The sequence below is a fragment of the Channa argus genome, chromosome 4 (genome assembly GCF_033026475.1).
Source record: "Channa argus isolate prfri chromosome 4, Channa argus male v1.0, whole genome shotgun sequence".
Taxonomy (NCBI): Eukaryota; Metazoa; Chordata; class Actinopteri; order Anabantiformes; family Channidae; genus Channa; species Channa argus.
Window position 1 is genome coordinate 28,466,147 of NC_090200.1, and position 24,444 is coordinate 28,490,590.

General features: G+C 38.4%; 1 protein-coding gene across 3 annotated transcripts in view; it reads left to right on the forward strand.

Moving 5' to 3' along the window:
• The first annotated feature begins 4,432 nt into the window (after positions 1-4,432).
• Positions 4,433-24,444, forward strand: part of enc2 (ectodermal-neural cortex 2) — a 29,669-nt gene continuing 9,657 nt past the window's right edge. For 2 of the 3 annotated variants that reach the window (XR_010914247.1, XM_067502289.1), the window contains exons 1-9: positions 4,433-4,593; positions 12,489-12,723; positions 12,898-13,003; positions 14,170-14,415; positions 19,776-19,865; positions 20,104-20,267; positions 20,740-20,887; positions 21,141-21,337; positions 24,184-24,289. Coding sequence is in view for 2 of the 3 variants with exons in the window: in XM_067502289.1 (XP_067358390.1) it covers positions 12,542-12,723; positions 12,898-13,003; positions 14,170-14,415; positions 19,776-19,865; positions 20,104-20,267; positions 20,740-20,887; positions 21,141-21,337; positions 24,184-24,289 (1,239 nt within the window). In the remaining variant the exon portion in view is untranslated. The remainder of the gene's footprint in view (positions 4,594-12,488; positions 12,724-12,897; positions 13,004-14,169; positions 14,416-19,775; positions 19,866-20,103; positions 20,268-20,739; positions 20,888-21,140; positions 21,338-24,183; positions 24,290-24,444) is intronic. The other variant, XM_067502290.1, reaches the window with a different exon arrangement.

Consider the following 24,444-nt stretch of genomic DNA (forward strand, 5'->3'; position numbering starts at 1 on the left):
AAACCACTGGTGTACAGAGCAACATCCACACAACAGATCAACAAAGGAAAATCACTGTAACACCCAGTAAGGAATTTGCAAAGAAGTACAGAGATGAACCTCCAATGCTCTGGAACAAAGTTAATTGTGAGACCAAAGTGCAGAGGACAAAAAGTTCATGGTGTGCATGATCCAAACTATACAAGCTCATCTGTGAATATGGTGGAGCTTCATCCTCCAGTAAAACAATGATCCAAAACAGTGTTAACTTAAAAGACTTCTTCAGAGGGAAAGGTGAAAGGTTTTAGACTGACTAATTCACCAGTGATTTACAGGTTGGATGCAGTTGATGATTTTTAACCTAATGTAAAATTTTGTTTACTTCAAAACTCTGTTTCAATAGTTTTGGAAGAGATAGAACCCTTAAGTTGAGCAAACAAATAAATAAGCTTTGCTATTTCAATACTTTTAAAGAGGACTGTATTTTTGCTGAAAGGAGGCTCATTATACTTTCTTTTAGTCTTAGCTTATTTTCTTTCCAGACTAATAAAGACTGACTGAAAGTTCTTCAGTGTGTTATTCTTGCACTTTTCAGGGTCAGATCTGTGTTTATGAACATCATGCCACCCAGAGTTGGGGATCCCAGGCATATTCTATAGCCCCGCTAGAATGTGCAAAACATTTATGAATTTCAAGTTTTTCCCCAGTTGTCACCCATTCACTAAAGTAAGACTATTTAAAGATACAGCATGACTGTTGGCTTAGTGGAAAACATGTGATGCGTGTCATGCTTCAGTAATCTTTCAAAAAAAAAATTTTTTTTTATTATTTAAAAAAACAAAAAGCAGCTCCCACAGTTAACAGTGCACATCAGAGCACAAACCAAGCCATGAAGTCCAAGGAGTTGTCTGTAGATCTCCGAGACAGGATTGTATCAATGCACAGATAATTTGCTGCAGCATTCAAGGTCCCAATGAGCAAAGTGGCCTCCATCATCTGTAAATTGAAGAAGTCTGGACCCACCAGGAGTGAGGGAAAAGTAGGGGACGTGAACATGAGCAAGAAATTAAGCAAAATGAACTATTGCAGGAGAAACTATTCCCAACAGTGATGAGAAAAATAGAGAACCAAAACTACCACCGGTACAAGCCAGGATTAACAAATTACTAAATAAATAGACCAATGGGTTTGTGATTCCTACCCAAAAACTATACATTTAAAACCAGGTAGGCATAAAAAGTAACTACATGAAAGCTTAACAGAAGCTGACAAGCAGGAATAAAGAATTAACCAAAACCTCAGCAATCAAAAAACTCAATTCTTAACAGAGATAAACAAAACCTCAGACAGAGTGCAGCAAACAGAATTCAGGGAGAACCAAGCAGAACTGTGTCCAAACAAGAAAACGCAACACCCAGGATAATAGGAAGTGCAGAGAGAAAATCTGGCAGGCGACTGTGGGGAGAGCCAGCTTTAAATAGGCAAGGGAACAGGTGAAAACAATCAGGGCTAAGGATGAGTGGTGAAGTAGCTCAAATGACAGGAAGTGGAACAGAGGGACTACAAAATAAAAGCTGGGAAACAGGAAGCAGGGCTGGGGAAAACAGGGTGAGAGAGGAACTATGGAACTATGTAGACAGCTCAACAATAAAATTCTTACATAGTATTAACAAAATGAAAACCGAAAACACTAGATGAGTAATTATTGCAAAAAATGCGAAGGCACTGCCCATAAAAAATCACTATAATCTATGCAAATCTCTTCAAGGTAGAGTGGGAAACAATAGCTTGTAGTAGTATATTGTAGCAAAGTAGAATATGATACATGGGTACCTGGACACATTCCCTCTGTGTTAAAACAACAGATTTAGCAAAAAAATTAAACCGATTATGAATCATTTCTGACTTCTCTGAATCCTAACACTCCTTCTATTCCTCAGAATTCTAACAACAGTGAATAGATGTGTGGAATTTCTGGGTAAAAGGAAAAGGCCCAAAACTCAGGTCAATGTGCTACAATGCAATACAAGGTGGATACTGCAACACTGAGCAAGAGCAAAGAAAATCTGAATCCACAAACCAAATACTTTATAACCTACAGGTTGAAACATGAGACCTGAGGATTGTATTCTTTTCTTGATAATGACATTACTCATTTCAGATGAACTGAAGTAACACTATCTTGTCTTTGTTAATTTAACTACTCTTGGTCAGCAGTTACAGGTACTTCTGCCTTTTTTCACCTGTTCTTGTCTGAACGACTCACTACACAAAAAATTGGTTAATACAGCCTTTGATGCACACAGGAAGTTGTTGTGTTAAATATTCAAAGTTTCCAGGTGTTTCATAATTCCCAAGTCAAAACAGTCACAATGGCAATTGAGTTACATCAGGAGGCTTTCACACATAGTACTGATAACAAATGATAATAGTGTTGGTCTGAATCAGGACTTCCACGCCAAAAAGTGACACTATTTTGTCTGTACATTGCCCACTGGAGACAACGCGTTAACTCACACCACATGTTTCAATCTGCTCTACCACTCAGCCAGAACCTCCAGCTTCACTGCTCACACTGTCTGGGTCAGTCAGTCAATGAGCTTCAGAGCATCTGCAGAGATTCAGGTCAGGCTTGTGCAATGACAATTCCTATTAAAACAAAATAGCTGAACTGTCAGCATTGACATGAAAAAGAGCTATAAGTATGGCATTATTTTGCTGGTTCCACAATGAAAATGAATACTATAGGCAACTTTGAAAATATAGATATTCTGGTCGTCTGTTCTCCCGCCAAATTGTGTAACTTTGTAACAGCCATCTGTACACTATTTAGCCACAACATTAAAACCACCAGCTGGCATCATCCTTTTCTCTACAGCTGATGGAAACAGACTCTGCTGGAAAGTCTCTGAAGCGTCAGCTTTAATGTTATCCACGGACCACAGGGTCAGTGTTTCAATCCCTGATTAGAGCAATATATCAAAGTGTCTCTAGGCAAGACACTGAACCCCAGACAGCCAAATCACATCCTTAGCTTTGCAGGGCCAGTCCAAACCCGGTATAAATTGGGGAGGGTTGCATCAGGAAGGGCATCCAGCATAAAAACTGCGCCAATTCAACAAGTGGCCAATGATCTGCTGTGGATCATTTTTTTAGTATTCATGAGAGTGGATTACTGGTTGGAGAGGAGACCAAATGCCTTACTGACAACCATTTTACAATATTAACTTCATTAGTTTTCTGTTACAACTTTCAGTTGCAGTTTTGATGTGGAAGGGAAGGTTTTTAGTGGAGGGGCTGAAGAGAACACGATTTGCATACTAAGGAGAGAAAATGAGTGTCTGCATGTACTTTTTAACAATTATAACAATAGAAAGAAACCTTGTTTTAAATTTACTAACAGAACAAAAAACATTACTTCTCTTGTTTTTATTCAAAAACCAAATCATTATTGGATTGTATAATTTTTACACTTCGCTGCTCACACTGCAAAAATTGTTTTGTTTCTGTTGCATAAATCAGAATATGCATTAAATTTTCTTGAGAGGACACAAAATCAACCTAAATTAGAGCCTAATTTCCTTAAAGAGCCTAAAAAATAAGTTAATGCCTGGATTCTCAAGGGGACTGGCACTTACTTTGAACCTCATGTTAAAATTAGTTGCCTTTTACTTTTAGTAATGGTATCAAAGGGAAACTGTAAGTTGAGAATATGTATAGTCTCAGTGGATTGTTTTGTATTGCATTGATTTGCTGCACATGCACACAGGCACACACAGACAGACACAAACAATATAACTCTTTTACTAAAGAACTTTTGATCCATTTTTTATGGAATAATCCCAACATTCAGTTCATGTAACTTTTGTTAGACAGATTAATTTTGTTATGCAAAAACATTAAAATTCATTGAGGTTTTCTAGAGCTTCCGTTCTAGCGTGTAAAGGGTGCCATGATATTAAAAGCCACTAGATGTCACGGCATTTTCCTTGTTTGAAGCCTCAAAGCTTATTTATCGGAGCAAATAGAGAGAAAGGTTTAAAGCTTTATAAGGTTTATCCGGTCGTCACTACGTTTATTGCAACTAAGTGAAATAATATTTAAAAGATGTCAAGTAGATTACTGCTTGACAGGGAAGATATTTTTAAATGAAAGTGCTGTTGTTTTCCTGCCGCCATTAACGCCACCTCTCAACAGTAGCTGATTGGTTGATACTAGCATCGAAAGGCCGCCTACTTTAAGGCAAAGTATTTAATGGGTTCTGGCGCTGGATTTGCATAAAATAAGCGCACGCTGATTAGTCAAGGCAAATGTCAGTTATTTCGAGAAAGCCGTTGAAGTCCCGCCTACGCTCACTTCTATTAGCCGAGAGGCCCGCCTGCATCCAGCTGGCTCTGAGGATTGGTTAGCAAGACGTCAGTGAAGATTAAAAAAAACCCAACAACCATTGGTTAGTGGTACCTGTGCAGTTTTCGTGGATTTCTTCTGAAACCAGTGAGATAGGCAGGGATGATTAGAGGTAGTTCAGCTTTTGTCACAGATATAGGATGATTTTATCAACGAAGGCGAGACTTTATTTTCTGCAGATTTAACTTTACAACTACACAGTGTAATGTGAGTACTATAACCCTTTTTGGGTTTTTATTTTTCACGCGGACAGTCAGATGCAGAGACCAAGTGGAATCGCAGTGTTGCTATTCTCAACTAGTTATATTGTAGTCAGTGAAAAGAGCTAAGTGGACTTTTGTGTTTTTATCGGTTTAGTCCTTCTGCTTCGGGTTTGTATCGAGTATTACTTAACAGTGGGCGAGTTTTGAGCTTAAGTTGAAGAGTGGCTATCATTAACGCTGAAGTTGGTGCATAGCAGAGCTAGCACAACCTCGTTTACTGCAACGTTAACGTTGTGTACTTAACCCTAACGTTAAACAGAACTTGTTTCCCATTTGAATATGGACACATGTCTCTGTAAATGGACATTGTTGGCCGCTGTTTTATCTGCAGTCTAGTTTCATACATATTTAGAGTTACTCAACAACTACAACCAGCTGTTGTTGGTGGGAGAATGCAATGAGAGCAAGTTATTTAGTTATTAGATTGGGAGCTAATACTGATCGCTGAGCTTGTTCTTTTTATCTGGGCCAACATGCCTAACTAATTAACATAATTAATAATATATGTAACGTTGGACTTCTGAATGTAGGCTGCGGTCTTAATGAAGGATGGGGTTCTACCAGTTTCAGTCTTGGCTTGCAGGCCATGCATTCCTTTGTTTACGTTTCCTCTTTAAATATCCCTTTTTTTTTTGCGGCAATGTCGTGTTCATGCAACGCTATTCTCTCATTATGTAAGACTGCTGTTTCATTATTTAACATTGAATCTAACCCTCTAAAGATAATTTTAATGATCAGCAAGTTGCTTTATCTGTAGTCAATCGACACACACACACACACACAATCTTCAGAGACATTAATATAATAAATAAATAAAAATGTTTTGTATTTATTTTTTAACTTGCAGTACACTTTGTTTCACGCTTCTCAAATGTGTGAAAATTTTGGTATTCATTTTAAATTTATTGTTTGGGTGAAGGTAAGGGATGTTGGGATGGTTGATTGTTACAAAATTGATAAATCACATAATCACTTAATGACACACCTCATCAGCCATAAATCTGTCAAAGCCTGTATTTCTCTTGTTACTGGGGTTGCCAATTGGCATAAACTAGCATTCACTTATACTAGCTGATTTTAAAATACATTTTTATTTTTTAAAAATTGTGGTCTTTTGAACCAGTTATTTTTCACAAAAAAGAATAACGTAAAGGAATTATATTTTTTAAGGTTTATTTAATAAATTTGTATAGTTGAATTTTTGCTTATTCCGAGTTAGTGTAATAAAGGGCTGACAGACTTTAAACCAATTCAGCTACCTTTATACTAAAGATTACTTTGTCTGGTATAAATGGGGGGTAAACAAACAAAAAAAATTGTCCAAAGGTATTTTTAATCATTAGTATAAGCCCAGCAATTGGGGCGGCTATAGCTCAGTTGGTAAAGGCAGTTGCTTACGGACCACAGGGTGAGTGGTTCGATCCCCGGCCCTGGCTATATGTCTAAGTGTCCCTGGGCAAGACCCTGAACCCCTAACAGCCCATTCCCCCTCCCCAGCTGTGCAGTGCCGGTCCAAGCCCGGTAGAAATTGGGGAGGGTTGCGTCAGGAAGGGCATCCGGCGTAAAAACTGTGCAAAATCAACATGCGGACAATGATCCGCTGTGGCGACCCCGAACTCACGGGATAAGCCGAAAGGAGATCAGTATAAGCCCAGCAATTGGTGCATCCCTATCTAAAAATAATATGTAGATTAATAAGCAAATTAAACATTTTTGTTGTGTTTTATCATACCTGAACACTGACTGTAGCTGATGCTGACTGACTGAGCTGTTCAGTCACCATTATATAAAATCTTTAAAAAGTCTCTTAAGTTTGACAGAATAAATTAATATCACTGTAAGTACCAGCCAATATAATGTCAGTGTTTATGTTGTTATTATACGTTTGATTCCTTCTGAAGTTCTAGCATTCTATGTGCTCTGTTTAGATTGAACTTAATTGTACATGGCTACATCCCTTTTGTAGAATATTTATTATGCACAGTTTACTTATTGGATTGTAAATTTTACCACATTGATGTCTCCTTAACATATTGAAATTACTCACAGCTCATAGTGTCAGTGGTTGGTTGTCAGTGAGGTATACAAACCCAACAGTAGGACAGTTGTTTGTGAAGGCGTACAACAAACTCACTTCTGTATGTACTTAGTAAGTTGTCTTTTATTTTATTGTCAGCACTGCAGTAGAGTGTATCTTTAAATTGAGTAAAGTATCGAGTGATGAGCTGCAAGTAATGATTCTTTGCTAAAAAATATAATAACTTCTGAAACCAAAACTTTTTATCATTATTGTAAGAGCTTTGTCTGCCTCTTTCCTCTCACTTAATTTCATTAAAAAAACATTAGTTCTGCAGGCACATTCTGTACTCCCTTCACTTCCTTTTTTATCCCAGCTATTTGTAGCTAAATTTAAAAGGTCCTAACATCTTTAGGTAATACTTATATACTGGTAAAAGAAATGTCCGATTTAATAGAGAATGAGAGCAGATAGGAGAAACAAGGAAACCAGAAAAAGAAAACGTTTAAAGGAATTGTTTGGGGAAAGCTTTTGTCCTATTTATGATTTTGGTTGTTAAAAATGTTCCTGCTTTCCACAATGTCTGTGAACCTTTTCACCTGGAATGCAACTACACAATAGGAATGAGCTCCATTTGTTTACGGACCTTGTTCTGTCTAAAAAAGACAAAAATTAGTTGTCATACCAGGCTATATAGATTATGAATCAAAGTTACAGCATTTTTATCATCTTCTGTTGTCCTCATCTGCAAAGGAGGGATGAGTTCTACTAACTTTTTACTTGTGGTTACAGAGTTTATTGGAAATATTGTGTCGACAGGGCTCGAAATGATCTTTTATTTTATTTTATGGTCAGTGAAATCAATGACTATCGCTCACTGATCTCTGACTTACTGTTTGTGCTGCTGAAAAGGTACAGCTGCTACAGGTTCCCTCCTGGTTTGGAGTGCTGTTGTTTCAATGTGTCCATCAGAAAATGCTCAGTGTTAAGATATATGGCACATAAGACTGAACAGTTGGTGCCTTAGGTACTGCAAATTAAGATTTACATAACTGACAGCTTAAGTTTTATGTATGCTAGTGAGTTTATACAGTAGCAGTTAGCAATTAGATCAAAAAACCTGTTGAGATTTAAAACATAGCTGTGGATGATAGACTGCAGGAAATTAAACTTTCTGGATGTTTGTGATCATTTCATTTGGGTATTTTTTTTTTTTTTTTTTGCACAATCTAGGTAAAAATGTGACTGTTCTCTATTGTCCTAAAATTGTCACAGATACTGAATCTTTCTGTCCTTCATGCTTTTCATTGAATTTTTTGAATTTTTGGAGGACTTTGCATCGTATTACAAAACACACATGTATGAACCAGTGCACATAGATAAAAAGGTAGAGTAAGGTAATCAATTAGCTTCTGCAAAGCTGACAGGACAAACAACAGAGGCCATATATTTCTCTCCATTTACCTGTGTCAGCTATTGTTAGTCAGAAATGTTACAACTGACATTTACACATAGCATCAATCCTCTCCACGTACATTCATGGCCAAAAATATTGGCACCTTTTCTTCTCTGTTTTTTTGTGGTGTTCCCGTGCAAACAAAAATAATAAGCACGTTAATACCAAAACATTGCTACTGCAACAATTTTCTGAGATAATTGCAAGTGTGCTGATATTTTTGGCCATGACTGTACATGTAACAGTCTGCAAACAGTGTAATCTGTCCATTCTGATCAATATTGGCTAACTCTTTTACCTAGTCCCCTGTTTTTTTTCCCTTCAAAACAACATAGAAAAATACAAACATGATCCATACTGGCAGGAACAAATCCACGTTGTCTGAATGACAACTTAAAAAAACAAAACAAAATGCTGGCTCAAATCATGCACTTACAGATATTATCCAAACACAGTTTGGGGCTAGTTTTTCACATTGTTTCAAAACTGCTTGCTAGAACAACAAATAAAGCACAACTTTTGTGTTATTGTACAATTTGTTTTGGCTTATGGTCCTGGCTATTTTTGGCTCAGGTGGACTATGAAGTTAGTTAGTTAGTTAACAGATACATGTACAGTATGGCCCTCATTTCTAATGGTATAGTTGAGTTCTCGGTGGAAGTGCTTGTAGAAAATAAACCCAAACTTAAGGCCTGTTTCATATGCATAAAAATCACTTACATTTCTTTTAGGCCGGGTTAAAAGATTCTGAAGTAAAAACTTCATTAGTCTGTTGCAGAACTCTTGTTCTTTTGTTGCTGAAGATGACTTGTAATTCTTAATGACCTTGGCATTATTTTTATGCTCCTTGTCAAGAAACATTCAATTTTAACCATTCAGATGCCTTCTTGATGGGCTTTTGTGCTGATAAGACCTTAAACATCTGGTGGCTTGTGTGTTGGTAGATGGAGTTCTTACAGAATGAACTTTGGACTTTGTGCTTTCTCAACATGTGAGCAGGGTTCCAGTATTGCTTAGTGTGTTACTTTAAGATAAAACTGTGAGACTTTGTCATTTGCACTCTGATCAGGATGCATGCACACAACTTTTTATTGAAGTCTTTTTATTATGAAAGTGCATTTGCTTTATCCTTCTGGAGTTGGCTGCAGTATTACTTTTTGATAATTTAAGACAAAAACAATTACAGTTCTGAAAATACTATGTAGCAATTTATCACAATTGAATAAACTTTATAAGAAAGATTTAAGATTTAATCTAAGGTGTTTAATTCTCTTGTCAACTGTCTATATGCACGCAAACATACCTATACACATATTGAGTTGCCACGGGCAACAAGTCCAGTTATGCAGCTATGCTAGCTGTGGGTAAACAAAGTCAGGCCTTCTGACTACCAGTGTCTTTACAAGGCTTTAGTCTATTCAGCTACTCTGTTGATATTCTGCTGGTGAGCTGTGCTGCTGCAAAGATATTGTGTGTGTCAGAGATAGAAATAAGTGTTACGGTGTAAAAAAAAAAAAAATCATTGTTTGAGTGTTAATAAATTATTAGCAAAAAGGTTAATTGTACAAACTGTAGTAATTATTACTGTTTTATTGACCTGTTTTTAGATATTTTAAAAAAATACATAAAATATACATGATAATAAAGCAACTGATTTTCTGTTTTTGAATTCACCTTTTGGTGTGAAAGTGTCTTGGATGGGATGTTAGTTGACCTCCTTGCATGAACTGCCTGCTTTGTCCTTCCACTGCATTTCATTTCTGCAGCGGGATCAAAACCCACCCCACCAGGTGTGGCCCTGCCCAGCCACCTAACCAGGATAGACTGGGAGGGTAGGAAGGGCATCCATGTAAAAATTCATGCCAAATCAACGTCTGGCGACCTCTAAAGGGACAACCCCAAAGGCGTTGACCTGTCTATCTCTTACAGTGGCTCTGTGATTAGAGTGTGCCCCAACCCTAAATGGGATATGCAGTTATGAATAGATGGATGTGTTGATAATGCTAGAGTTTTTTTTTTTTTTTTGCAAGACTCAAATATTTAAGGTAAGATGTTTTTGGACTGTAAATAAATGAATTAATTACTTTTTAGGTCAAATTCATCCAGAAATAGAGAAAATTCTGGTGGGTTCACAAACTTTCACAGACCTCTACAAACAAGAAACAACATGAAATTTGAGTTGACAAACTCAAAAAACACTATATTGATAAAATATATCAAATAGATTTGCAGTCCTCTCAAAGACAAAGAATGCGTCACACACATGTACACACAATAGCACATACACTGGTGCACACTGATGATGTGTTTGTGTGTGTGCGTGTGAGAGAGAGAGGCTTGATTTTTATCTTTTATATATTTACAACACAATGCAGCTACACTTGGGGTCTTGACCAGTTTGTACTGTAACACATGTTACAGCACCCCGTCCCTGAGGGGCTGTGGCTCTGGTCTAAAACAAACATGTCAGCAAATGTAGATGGATGCACACAAACAAAAGCAGTGGTGCTGCTGAAACTGCATTTCATCTAATCTGTTGTGTTTTGTTGAAGTCTGTGTCAATTAATTTGCCTGTGATCAACACAGTGTAATAATATCAACATAATAATACTAGGGCTGTCCCCTACTCAGACTTTTGTCTGTAGAATCAAATTTAGTTGTTGAATACAAATGTTTGACTTTTAGTGATGATTTTCACCATATTAACATGGTCAAACTAGGGCTGGGTAATATTTTAAAGTATTTTTCAAGTTATATTTATCAAGCTTCTCTGCTTGGGCCCATACTTGACACCCTACTAAGAGCGTTTTTAGAAGCAGGGAAGCTTGTTGTGGTGCTAACTTTTGTTTTATTTTTGTTTTAATTCTTGTTTTTTCAGAGCTTTTACAATGACTGTAGGCTATGTATTTAGTTTTATGGCTGTTTTATTTTGTGTTATTTCATTTCAATGTGATGTAGCCTTTAGACAAGGTCTACATTTACACAGCTGGCCCTAGTCAAATTATGGGGTAAGAATGCGGGTTTGTCCAACCGTGGATCAAGAACTGCAATTTATGCTGTCTCCACTATAACAATGCCATAAATTAATTTACGGTCTCATGTGACACTTGAGTTTGTGTTCATACCAGGCTTGTCTTTGTGCATGTGTTCACTCAGGCATGATTATATAGAGAACATTGGATGTGAGAAACTACTGTTCAACACCAACAAGTGTTATCTGTTTTACCACCATTACTATTATCATGTACTATTATAAGGATTGTATTTGTTTAGGTAGTCTGTAAAAGAGACCAGAGAACAAGACACACTTACAGTAATTACAAAGTTAAAAACAATGTGTGAACTGCACTGCTTGATAAATCAATATCAAGATATACTTGTCAGCAAAGGAGTCGGATGCTAATCAGTACGTTTACTAAAACATTTATTTAGGGTCATGTATTATGATGAACAGCATTGAGTTGTTAAAGTTATATTAAAGCATTGCCTTGATACAGAAGATTACTATAATCCAATGCAACATTTAACAGTTGTAAAAACATGGACTTATCCAAAAATATGAATAACCAATAAGCAACACTGTTACATCTAAATTGGTTGAGATGGGATGTATTAAATGGCCGACACTTAGCTTTTTTACCAGTGCTTTAGCTACTTCTATGAATAATGGACTATACAGTTTATCCTACAGAGGAGCATTGGGGGTTGGAGCTTACTCGAAACACGTAGTGAATAAGAAAGGAGAAGATGAGATGACCTTAAAATACATTTATAGATAAAACGCAACATTTTCATCAGCATAAGCCTAAGACAGAATTTGACAGACTGAGAGCTGTGACTCTTTCTCGTTGTATTGAATCTATCTCCAATGACTGTTGACTCCAATGGCAGACTCAGAGGGCTACAGTATAGCACTCACTTTGTTTTGTTAAATTTCTAGCTTTAAGGTGGGAACGGGAACACAAACACTAGCTCCACAAAAACTGGACAGTCAGTTTTCACCAACTATCATACATTTTTTAGTCTTTGGGGGGTCAGAAAGGACCATGCTCTTGATGAGTGAGTAAACACTCTGGGCATCACACTGAATGAGTAATTGGTGAATTTCTGGTTGTAGACAAATCTGCAGATCGCTAAAGAACAGACATTATTGCATCGCCTTGAGCCAAAACACACATGGGTGCCAACTGGCTGCTTGCACTGTTTATATGCATGAAAAACAACCAACTCCAGGTTGTACAGTTGTTAAGTGACAGTTGTGTAAGCGACAGTTAAAAACAAACTCACATTGCATTACATACTGATGCTATTTATCCAAAAATGTGACTCATTTCCATGTCATTGCCTTTTGCCTGTCATTGAACAGTAGTTCAAGACGTTGTTCCCAGTGACTCCCTGGAGGTTCCGGACGAAGCCACCATGTCAGTGACTGTTCATGAGAATCGTAAATCCCGCACCAGCACGGGCTCCATGAATATCTCACTGTTTCACAAGCCTTCACATCCTGACAGTGTCCTCACCCACCTGAACACCATGAGGAAACAATGCATGTTCACTGATGTCACTCTGTGGGCTGGAGATCGTTCATTCCCATGCCACAGGTAAAGTCAATATTTGCATTTACTCGTCAAATGTAATAGACAAAACCATCACCATATCAACTACCACCAACAACTAGGTTATCTATTGACACTTTTATATTCCGTTTCCACCTTTTTTTATGACTTTGTTGTTTTTTTTGGTGCCCAATAAAGCACTGTATTTGTGTGTTACAGGGCAGTCTTGGCAGCATGCAGTCGATATTTTGAGGCCATGTTCAGTGGAGGACTCCGTGAAAGCCTGGACAATGATGTCAATTTCAGAGACAGCATACATCCTGAGGTACTGCTGCTGCTACTCAACACAATTATACTGTCTATTTCCTATTGAGCATTAAACCTTTTGACAAAGTGCTATAATGTTAAATTACATCAAAAAGCACTTTGATAAATGTGTTCAGAGTTGTTTCCAGACATTTAGAAAAACAAAACTTGATTTTCACTTTGCTAAAAAAAAACAATAATCTGTCAGAAATGGGTCCTCTTGATGTTGCTACATCCCACTTTAAGTGGCCCAGTGCTGTTGGATGTTATTAGTCAATTGAGTTGGTACTTACATGGTGTAAGTGAAGAGAGAGACAAAGAATGACGTATGACAAACTTTATTAACTCTAAATAATGCTCATTATAATAGAAATCCATCTAGCAGGTAATTGATTGTGATTAATATTTTGAAGTAGTTAGTGTTTCTGTGTTTGAACAACAGAAGATGTTTCACTCTGATAATTCAGAACTGTTGAGTGTTTACAGAGTGGGTGTTGTTTTACACCTGGAGCTATTTTACAGAACTAAACTTAGTCTCAGAGTTGTATCGATTAAACCAAGTTTAAATTAATTCAGTTTCTCAAAAGGGTCTTGGTAACTGAAACATGTAAACACAGTATTAAGATTTTGAATAGTTAATGAAGTGTTGTTAAAGCACAGTCTGAGAACAACATTAGGGTTTTCAACCAACAAGTCCTAAATAGCCATATAACGTTTGTCAATTGTCAGTTGCACCCCTTTGGTGCCTGGTGTCAATACAATAGTGCCAAAACAACAGGTAGCGAACAATTTTTGGCTGGATTACAACTGTGCAAACATAGAAGTATGGCTGGATTTAGGCACAAATAAATATGCTATAGTTTATAAATAATATAAATATAATTAGGTTAAGAAAAAAATGTTTTATGCTTTAATGCTTTAATTCACTCCAGTGTCTAATGTCTGTCTAGTGTTTAATGTTTAATGTTAAGCAATGTGCATCAAGTAGCGTTTTGTACATAACATCTAATACAGTGGGTGGAACTGTTTGAATCCCCTTATTTTGAAAAAGTTAAACTAAGAAGATGGCTAGATTTACTGTCAAAAAAGTATTTATTTTTTCTACAACCTCGATCTTTTTGTTTTTTAAAGGACTACTCCCCAATAATGTCTGTGGTTTAAGTTTGTAATTCTCCGGTCCTCCAGGTCTTGGAGCTTCTGCTGGACTTTGCCTATTCATCTCGAGTAATCATAAATGAAGAGAATGCTGAGTCATTGTTAGAGGCTGGCGACATGTTGCAGTTTCATGACATTCGGGATGCGGCTGCAGAGTTTTTGGAAAAAAACCTGCACTCGTCCAACTGCCTGGGGATGATGCTGTTATCAGACGCCCATCAGTGTAAAAGACTATACGAACTGTCATGGAGGATGTGTCTGTTACACTATGAGACAGTAAGATGACTTCACTTTTTTTCTTAGTGTCCCTCAGTGTGTACTTGAATAATTACTAAGTGCCTACAGCTGTGACATAATGTGCAGCCACAAATATGTACTTTAAAGTGTACAATTAGGTGTGTTTTCTGTTTTAATAGCATTGGGCTAATGCGTCATTAAAAAAAGGCAAACCAAACATTTTCTGGTCCAGTTTCTGAACAGTGAGACATTGATTTGGTTGAGTGTTCTCCTGTCAGAAGAAAATCACTCTGTTGTCCATGGCACCTGTAAATTTCTGAAAGGATATTTAAAACTTGAGTTTCAGTTTACAACTACATCAAACTGTAACCACCAGCGCTGGCAGCCTCTGTTTAAGCCTTGTGGGTTGTAGAGCCTCAGCCTTTGTGCTCCCACTGTATCAGCACCAAAAAACCCCATAACGGCTTCATCTCTTGCTTCATCGAACTGTACAGCCGCATCAACGGCAACAGGTACTTCCTCCAAAGGGTATATCTTGTCTGTGCCTGACTAAGATTGAAGTTGTCATCGCTGACATTCAGACCACATGAGGCAACGTGGCCTGCCGCAAGAGCGGCGTTCCCTTCCAATTCGTCTTTCTCTGCTCCGATCCTCGCTTCTTTCCACACCCTTTCTGCCCAAGGCCTGCCCTCTTCTGCCTTAAGCCTAGCCTCTCGCTGCTCTAGAGTGTGTTTTTTGCCCTAACAATCTTCATTAATAGATTAGCTCTCTTTAGTTCGTACCTCAAGGCATGCCTTTAAAGGTGAATAACCTATTCTGGACTTCCTAGATCTCCTTAAAGATGCCACAGACACACTGTCTTCAGGAGCAACACTTTCATTTTCCTTACGTGCTTCCTCAAGACGTTGACTCTGTTAACCCAAGGGCAACCTTGACGCCAAATCTTCTGAGATCTTTCATGAAAGAGCGCATGTTGGTCTTTTGTTTCACCAGCTGGTCCCACCTGGCCTTCCTTTTGTCTGTCAGATTTTGCAAAGCATTCTCCATGGCCTCGAGACATGGCTTTGCCTTTCGTTTCTCCACGCTGTCTCGATCAACTACTCCTTCCATCATTCGCTGAGTAGTGTTTAGCCCGTGTAGAGATGGTTTCTTAGTAATGTAGAGGCGACTCGAATCTGACGCTCCAGCAAATACTTCACTCCAGAGATCGTTGTATGATGAACATCGAACATTTATTGTACTTTCCTGTCAACTTAGCCGATGACAGGTCAATTGTCCCCACAAGTTTAAGTACAGTAATCTCACTAGCACGTTCGCAAACCGCTTCATCAAACAAGTTTGTCAAAGTATGGCTGAAGTCACTGAACTCGCAGAATTTGGTAAGAAACCATGTGCCTCCACAGCTACACACTGAAATTTTTCTTCTACCTTGTTGCAGTCCAAACCCCCTAGTCAGTTCCTCTGCTCCAGCTACTGTGTCACGTCTGCACCCTTCTGTAGCTGAGCTGAACTGCCCTCTCTTGTAACAAAGTCATTGCTATCCTTTGTTTCCTTGACAACTGAATAAAAAAAACCGTAAAAGCTCAATCAATCAAAGCTATATGATGTCATCAGTATACAGAAACATAACACAAAACAAAATACAGTACAGTTCATAATACATACGAGATTTAAGTGCATAGGAAGATGCGGAAGAGTTCAGTTTTCAGCAGTTTTTGAATATAGAGTCAGCTGAGCATGCAGCGTTTGGTAGCTTGTTCCACCATCGTGGGATCATTGAGCTAAACAGTTTAGCTTTGTGTCTTCTATGCGGTGCTGGGACCACCAGACGTCGTTCGTTGGCAGACTGCAGCGCAGTATAAGGACAGGTTCTTCCATTTAATTATGTGTAAACATACTTCTTTTCCTTTCGTTTGTTCCCTTTTAGTGGTTTGCCACAGCAAATCATGTGCCTCCATCTAATTCTATCCTGTGCATCCTCTTCTCTCACACCAACTAACTTCATGTCCTCCCTCACTACATCCATAAATCTCCTCTTTGTCCTCTAGACCTCCTGCCTGGCAGCTTCAACCTCAGGATCTTTCTACCGACATATTCACAGTCTCCTCTGAACATGTCCAAACCACCTCAATCTGGCCTCTCTGACTTTATCTCCAAAACATCTAACATGAGCTGTCCCTCTGATGTCCTCATTCCTGATCCTGTCCATCCTCATTACTCCCAAAGAGAACCTCAACATCTTAAGCTCTGCTACCTTCAGCTCTGCCTCCTGTCTTTTCTTCAGTGCCACTGTTTCTAAGCCGTACAACATTGCTGGTCCCACCACCGTCTTAAACACCTTTTCTTTCATTCTCGCTGATACTTTTTATCACACAACACACCTGCACCTGCCTCTTCACCTCTTTTCCACACCCTCCGTTGCTTTGAACCTGCACCTTCTTCACCTCTGCTCCCTGTAACATCACCGTTACTTGGGTCCCTCTCATTGACACACATGTATTCTGTCTTGCTGCGGCTAAGCTTCATTCCTGTTTTCCAGAGCAGACCTCCACCTCTCTAGATTTTCCTCCACCTGCTCCCTGCTCTCACTATAAATTACAATGTCATCTGCAAACATCATAGTCAATGGAGATTCCTGTCTAACCTCATCTGTCAGCCTGTCCATCACCAGAGCAAACAAGAAGGGGCTCAGAGCCGATCCTTGATGCAGACCCATCTCCACCTTAAACTCCTCTGTCACACCTACAGCAAACCTCACCATCTTCTTACAGCTCTCATACATGTCCTGCACCACTCTAACATACTTCTCTGCCGCTCCAGACATCCTCATACAATACCACAGCTCCTCTCTGAGCACCCTGTCATACGCTTTTTCTAAATCTACGAAGACACAATGCAACTCCCTATGACCTTCTCTGTACTTTACATCAGCATCCTCAAAGCAAATAGTGCATCGGTTGTACTCTTTCTAGGCATGAAACCCTATTGCTGCTCACAAATGCTCACCTCTGCCCTTAGCCGAGCTTCCACTACTCTTTCCCACAACTTCATTGTGTGGCTCATCAGCTTTATTCCTCTGTAGTTGCCACAGCTCTGCACATCTCCCTTGTTCATTAAAAATGGGCACCAGTACACTTCTCCATTCCTCGGGCATCCTCTCACTCTCCAAGATCTTGTTAAATAAAGTCACCAGAAACTCTACTGCCACCTCTCCTAGACAGGTTTGTCATCAGGACCAACTGCCTTTCCACTCTTCATCCTCTTCAACGTCCTCCTTACTTCACTCTTACTAATCTTTGCTACTTCCTGCTCCACACCAGACACGCCTTGTACTCTTCGTTCCCTTTATTTTCCTCATTCATCAACTCTTCAAAGTACTCCTTCCATCTTCCCATCACACTCCTGGCACCTGTCAATACATTTCCATCCTTATCATTAATCACCCTAACCTGCTGCACATCCTTCCCATCTCTATCTCTTTGTCTGTCCAACCTGTACAAATCCACTTCTCCCTCTTTAGTGTCCAACCTAGCATACAAGTCCTCATATGCACTTTTTTTGGCCTTTTCCCCCTCTACCTTCACCTTACGCTGCATCTCCCTGTACTCCTGTCTACTCTCTTTAGTCCTCTCAGCTGAATCACTTCATCTAACTCACTCCAGTATTTCTCCTTCTCTTCTAACTGACATCCTACCTGTGGGGTATAACCATTAACAACACTGAACATCACGCCTTCACTTTCCAGCTTCAGACTCATCAACCTGTCTCTTTTCACCTCACAAACTCCCCTTTCAATATAACTCCTACTCCATTTCTCATCCTATCTGACCCATGGTAGAACAATTTGCACCCTGCTCATAAGCTTCTAGCCTTGCTACCTTTCCACCTGGTCTCCTGGAGACACAGTATATCTACCTCCCTCCTCTGCATCATGTCAACCAACTCTCTAGCCTTCCCTCTCATAGTCACAACATTCAAAGTTCCTACTGTCAGTCCTACATTCTTAGCTTTCCTTTTCTCTCTCTGCCTAACAACACACCTTCCTCCTCTCCTTCTTTAACCAACAGTAGTCCAATTTCCACCGGTACCCTGTATTTCAACAGCACTGGGAGGCTGGAGTCTTTTCCAGCTGCTATTGGGTCAGAGGGGTGGATACACCCTGGAGAAGTCTCCAGTCTATCTCAGGGCCAACATAAACAGACAACAATTCATACTCACATTCACACCTTCAGGCAATTTAGAGTCACCCACACAAGCACAGAGAGAACATCGAAACTGTGGGCTGAATGTCTCGCATCTTTGAGATTACTCTATAACCCTTTCCTGCGGCATGTTAAGTCTTTTGAGACACTCTTTAATGTGTGTGTGCGTGTGTGTGAGACATAGCTCACTTCAGCTGGTGCTGCTTGTTATTAGCATACTGACACTGTCCAGGATCTCACCTCTATTCGTGTTTCATTGATTTACTGTGCCCTCTGAGACCGAGGGTGATGCACACTGACACTATGTTTAAAAAAGACATGCAAGATCATGACTTTGTTTTATGAGATTAGAATTAGTGGTTGGCTGATTAAGTGGGTTGATCTTTGACCTTTATTACTTCATCAGCATCGGCCAATGTCTTTGCTCATGTTGATTGCAATGTGGCTGCAGAAACATCTGCTGCCATTTCATCTCACATACTATACTGAAAATTATTTGGTTGTATTGTCATTGACTCACCTGGATGCATTTTATTGGGACTCAGAGAGGCTTCATTGAGAGTAGCTCATCTAAAAATATAGATCTGGTGTGAACTAATTTGTCTGCCATATTAGAGCAAAGAAAACAATGGGAGTCTGTTTTGTGAGGTGAGACTTCTCTTGTTTACGACTGTATGCTGTTACCTTATGATCTGTTACCCTGTGCAATATCAGCTCTGTGATTTTAAGTTCATCATCATGTTATTTAGAGCAAGGTGTTGCCTAAAGGTAATTACTGTGAACACACATTACTAAAAGCTTACTGTATGTGGGCTACCGTAGAAAACCCTTTTTTAGCCTATTTTGCCACAAATTTCAAGCCTGAGAAAGGTCTGGGTGACTTTGTCTAACAGCAGCCCACACTCTCAAAACAACTTCTCCTTCTGCCAGGACAAGACTGCGTGCTCAGCAGAGAGTCGCATGACAGGGAGCGAGGAGGACAGAGGAAAAGTCATAGTGATTCTAGATTCAGCTTAAATACATTATCTCTAACTAACAGCATTACAATCAATTCTACTTCCATAAAGTTTTAGTTTGGTTTGAAACCATTTAAGAGAAGTTGAATTAACTGTAGGCCTTTGTGGAAGATCACATTGTATTAGCAATAATTAACATTTTCTTGCCACTGTTTGATAAATATCTGTGTTTGTTCTTCAGGTTAGAGAATCAGAAGACTTCTACAGTTTATCTAAAGACAAACTGCTGGAGCTGATTCTTAGTGATGAGCTAGAAATAGAAGATGAACAGGTGAGGTATCCTCTTATTTTCTTTCTACTGTTTTCATTTGTTCTCTTCTGTTATAAACATTGTGGTCATGCTAATTTAAATAAATGGGTTTCACAAGTTTCCATTCCATTTTTAAAGCCTTCAATAATATTTGAACTGTCAATGTACATTATTAAAGTAGTTTCAATACAAAGTTTTCATTTTTGCAAAAGAGAAAATATTTTTATATTTGCTAAATTGATGACTTCCTGTTTGCCAGGTTGTGTTTAATTCTGTGATGCGGTGGGTTCGATACGACTTAGAGGGTCGGCGTCATCACTTACCAGAGCTGCTGAGGGGCATAAGGTTGGCTCTGCTGCCTTCTGAATGTTTGCTGGAAGCTGTAGCCTGTGAAGAGCTTGTAATGGCTGACAAAAGGAGCAGGTAGGTTGTGTTCAATCAGTATAAGGCTCTGGTGTCTGTTGTCTGTATTTGACTTTGCTCTTTACTTTTAAAAGTATCTACAGAAATGTACATGTAGTCCCAATGTATGATGGTTTCAGTGGCTTGTGAAAAGAAGCAAACTGTTACTCCATGCGTATTACAGGGTGCACGTTAGCCTGTTTCAAAGCAGATAGATTCATTGATGACTCTGTATTATAGTAAATGTTCCCATCTTCAATTTCCATCTCTTCTCAGAATTCTTTGATTTTAATCTGAGGAACTGCTCCATCTGGATATTTAGTGCACTTGATGAGCGTCTAAATCTTATTACAGTAAAACTAGCCTTTCAATGAGACATGTGAATGAAGGTGTGTCAGCAGCCTTATCTGTTGATAGAGAATTAGATTTTAGCTAGGACATCATACTAGCATTTCTTAACCTCATCAGTTGGTGCTTGAACTCTCTTCTTTAGGACAATAGTAGAAGAGGCAATGCAGTGTAAGAAGAGAATTCTTCAGAATGATGGAGTAGTAACTAGTCCCTGTGCTCGACCACGTAAAGCAGGACACACACTGCTTATACTGGGAGGTCAGACCTTCATGTGTGACAAGATATACCAGGTAAGATGAATAGTTGTGAATTGAATAGTTGTGCGCAATATAAATAAAGTTGAATTGAATTGAATAGTCCTTTTTACTTGGTGTGTGGCAAGATACTACATGTGCTGTAATGAAGTTGAAGTAACTGGAAACCGAACATTTTGTCAATGGAATTAAAACCCAGACTAGAGTCTAAATATTTCTCTAAGAATAAGTGCATCTATTTATTGGTTTTAACTTATAATCAATTGATGAATAAAATAATCAATTTTAGGTGGACCATAAAGCCAAGGAGATAATACCTAAGGCAGACCTTCCAAGCCCCAGGAAGGAATTCAGTGCATGTGCCATTGGCTGTAAGGTTTATGTGACAGGTGGAAGAGGATCAGAGAATGGTGTGTCTAAAGATGTCTGGATCTACGACACTGTGCATGAGGAATGGTCTAAAGGAGCCCCGATGCTAATAGCCAGGTGGGATACAAACTTTATGTTATTTGGTATATATGATATGGTATATAGAGTGATATACTATAATGTAGACTGGTGCTAAATTATAGTCCTATTCACTGAAAAAAAATTTGTGATTGTAATTGCTATTATTCAACAGATAAAGGTAATTGCTGGATACTAAAATTTAATTCAATGTTATGTGTGCCAAGAACAAAAGCTGAACTTCCCAAATTATATTGAGTAACTTGTTAATTGGTGAGTAGGGATAGGTATCATTAAGGTTTTAATGGTATTTGTACTCTTACCAAAATTGCTGTTGGATCCAGTACTTTAACGGTTATCCTACAGAATCTATATTTTATTTTTTATTTTGTAAACAATTTAAGAACAGAATTGATATTGATTCTCACATTTACTCAAAACATAATCACTGTTTTGAGCCTATTACATACGACACTATAGACTAAAATGTGATAGATTTATTCTAAAATAAATATTGCAATGTATCAATTATTTACTGTAAAAGAAAACCCAACATTGTACAGCAACATAAGTAGTGCAGGCATGTAAGCTGTTTATTTTTGAAGATGGCCATTACTATTTACACAGTGTTACAGACTTTACTCAAAATATTGGAACAATGATATGTTTCTTTTTTTTAATTGGGATCTGTACACCACCACATTGAATTTAAAATGAAACACTTAAGACTTGAACAAAGTCAGCACTTTCAGCCAGATATATAGCTCTGTTCCATAGAGCTTCACTGCTGCCTACCGTTATAAAAAAAACCCACATTGCTGTTATGCTGTTGCCAATGTTTCCTCAAAGTAAAAAAATATGGGCTTTGTAGTTTATCTATAAACAGCTCTACAGACTAACAGTGGCCATCACTTTCACAATCTCTCACAGTCTCACACAGTTATTTTTCTAACTTGAACCTTGGGCAATGTCCGGAGAATTCTTTTCTCATGTTACCACACAGCTAGAGATTGTCAGTCAGAAGCATTCTCATGGGAAAAACTCAATTTGATTTTAGTGAGGGATTTTAGTGAGGTGCCTTACCATAGTTTACAGGTGACGCTACATGAAGTACAACAGATGCTGTGGGAAACTGTTTATAAAACATCAAAGCTGTGTGACTTAAAAAAAAACCTGACCTGATAGAAATAGAAGTGGACGATATGGTGTTTAAATACTATTGCAGTCTTTTAAGGCTACAACGCCATACATATATACCGATAATATTTTGTAACCTGTCTATTAAGGGTAAAGCTTCCTTGAGCGGTTTAGTTGGAATAGGGTCTAGCAGACAGGTTGTTGGTTTACATGAAATAATAATTGAAGTTAGCTCAGCGAGATCTATGGGTAAAAAGCAGTCTAAGAGGGATTGGGGCCCTATTGATGATTCTAGCATGGTTTTACATAAAGATCTCTCTGTAATATTTGGGGGGAGGATCTGGTGAATTCTTTCTCTAATAGCTGCAATTTTATTCATAAAGAAAGTCATAAAGTCATTGCTGCTCAAGGTTAAAAGAATACTAGGCTCAACAGAACTATGGCTCTTAGTCAGACTGGCTACAGTGCTGAAAGGAAACTGGGGGTTGTTCTTATTGTCCTCTATTAGTAATGAATAATATGCTGTTCTGGCATCACGGAGGACTTTTTTGTACATTTTTAACTGTTATACCAGGCTAAATGGGAATTTTCTAAATTAGGGCAACACAACTTTCGTTCTAACTTTCGTTCTAACTTTTGTCCAACTTTCTGGTGCCTGCTTTCAGTTGCAAGTTTGTGAACTTTACCATGGAGATCGCCTCTTTCGATTTACTGCCTTCTTTTGCAGAGGGGGAACACTAACGAGTATTTTATGTAGTGAGGCTGCAAAATTATTAGATAAGATAATCGACTTGTACATGAGTAAAGTAAAGGTGGCTATTCTCCATTGTATTGACACATAGTTAAGAAGTATAGTTCGTGATATAGTAATTTAATACACCCCAAAGAGAGAGAGTCACAATATATTAAGTATATTTGGGACATGCAAACCCCCTAAATAGAAATACTGTCCACAATTCCATTCCCTCTTGGTACTTTAGGACAGAGCAGCATGTAATCTGGACTTTGTGCTAGGGGCTGGCAGAATAAAGTCTGGGTAATCTCTGGGCTGTCTCACTTGGACATTTGTGTTTTCACAAGGTCTAAAAAAGTAGCTTAGAAATATTAGTTTTACTTAATTAACCGATGAAACCGTGGAGGTAAAAAAAACCTGGGGTCATTAACAACAAACTGATGGTTGTTACAGTCTGACAAAATGGAACAATCCTCATTAACGGAGCAACACCAATTATTAGCCATCTACAATGGCTAATGAAGTCTTTCAGATCTTTCAAGAACCTTGGGTGGGTTCAGTTGGCACTGAACAGCACTTACAGGCAGATGTGTCAGCAGAATATATATTTATTGTTGGAATTCAGGTGCTCAACTTAAATAACTGCACTGATAAACAGAATTCAAAGTTTTTGGGAGACATCAACAAAAAAAGAGGAAACCTAGTAAAAACTTGTATTTGATCATTTTACAGGTCATGTAATGCCAGCACAGTATCTGTCCTTTAAAATCATTACAGAATACATCTAAACACCACTGCAGTGACAGACAGTGCTGCAATTTGTCTTGTTAGGCAGAGTGGAGGAAAATAATGACTCTTTAAACATACTGACAGTTTGCTGTCAGACTGGTTTCTCGTCATTGTCAGAGGTAGACCACATTATAAGGTTTGTAATGAATAGCTAACCTATAGTCTAAAACACACAGACACACACACACACACGCAATATACATATTGTGGTTATTCTCTTCTCCAGGTTTGGCCATGGTTCAGCTGAGTTGGAAAACAGTCTCTATGTGGTTGGAGGTCATACTGCTATAGCTGGAGTTTTTCCTGCCTCTCCATCTGTCTCCCTAAAGCAGGTTAGAAAAGCCATCACTACTTTCTGGAGAAAAAAAATAAAAATCTCAATTTTAATTTCTGTTTGTAAATGTTGTTATATTTGGATGTACACAAGCACATAGAACATGTAACATGGTTGTTAGCATGTCAACTCTGTTACTGGTCTAACTTTGTT